Raw genomic sequence first — 1,026 nt, 5'->3', positions numbered from 1 at the left:
AATGCAGACACCTGGGTTACCATGGTCTTGGCCAAGAGACATCATGCTTTTTGCCCTGGAATTCATGGACAACAGGGATGAAATTCACTTTTTCGGTTTACTCCCAAACAGAATTTCCTAAACTCTCTGCCAGATTTCCATTGGATTGGACTAACCCGCAAAGGAATTGCTTCAGAGTGGAAGTGGAAGGATGGCACACCTCATTTCACTGACCTGTAAGTCTCCATCACATTTAGAAAACTAGTTTATACCTTTGTGTTTTTCCTCTCAGGATTTGTAATATGGTCTTGTGGATGACCAAAATGGTCAGTCAGGATCCCCAGGATTATGCCCATCTTTTTCTACCAGAACAGAAAATTCTTGGTGTAGGATTATTAAGTGTCTTCATATTTTGTACTGTTACAATAATGTGTCACATGGAGAGAGGGATACTTAACAATTTTTTTTGTATGAATCTAAATTAAGAAATGAAATAATGATTAAATAAATGTCTGAGTCCTTTTGACAGACGTAATGTTCTCTCACGGTACAAGAAGGAAGTGGCAAAATATCTCAGAACACCATATATTTCGAAACTGAACAATTCCCTTTGCATGACATTACCATTAGATCTTGGGTGTTAAAAAAGGAAAAATGAAAATCACCAGTACTAATTTGCATGAGAATGAGGAAAAGCAGAAAACAAGATGCCATCTCAACTCGGCTAACAATCTCAAAGAGAATATCCAAGTGACAAAGATCTACTGGTTATGAGTCAACTTACTGGATAATTTTTCTGAGAAATTATGTTAATGAATAAAACATGATATTTCCAGTATTCTGGTATTTAATGCAGTAACACTGTTTGTGTTTTCACTGGTTTCCTTGGCTGACATGAAATATTTCATTTTACATACAGGTTTCCAGTATGGAAATCACAGCTTGGACAGTCCTATGCAGTTTTCAATGCAGGACAAGCCTACACCAATAGCTGTGATGAACAACGGCCCTGTGTGTGTGTGAAGAGGACTGAGTAGCTGTGACTGT

The 1,026-nt window shown here is 37.6% G+C and overlaps 1 protein-coding gene across 2 annotated transcripts in view; it reads left to right on the top strand.

Moving 5' to 3' along the window:
- The window catches only part of LOC109304857 (natural killer cells antigen CD94-like), a 35,044-nt gene extending 34,024 nt beyond the window's left edge, over nt 1-1,020 (top strand). For both annotated transcript variants that reach the window (XM_019527688.1, XM_019527689.1), the window contains exons 7-8: nt 112-215; nt 899-1,020. In XM_019527688.1, coding sequence (XP_019383233.1) covers nt 112-215; nt 899-1,016 — 222 coding nt within the window. In that variant the 3' untranslated portion in view covers nt 1,017-1,020. The remainder of the gene's footprint in view (nt 1-111; nt 216-898) is intronic.
- Nucleotides 1,021-1,026: the final 6 nt, after the last annotated feature.

The sequence above is a fragment of the Gavialis gangeticus genome, unplaced genomic scaffold (assembly GCF_001723915.1).
Source record: "Gavialis gangeticus isolate Ggan-Ray unplaced genomic scaffold, GavGan_comp1, whole genome shotgun sequence".
In the NCBI taxonomy this organism is placed as follows: Eukaryota; Metazoa; Chordata; order Crocodylia; family Gavialidae; genus Gavialis; species Gavialis gangeticus.
The sequence above is the reverse complement of the archived record's forward strand: the minus strand, read 5'-3'. Positions and strand labels throughout refer to the sequence as shown.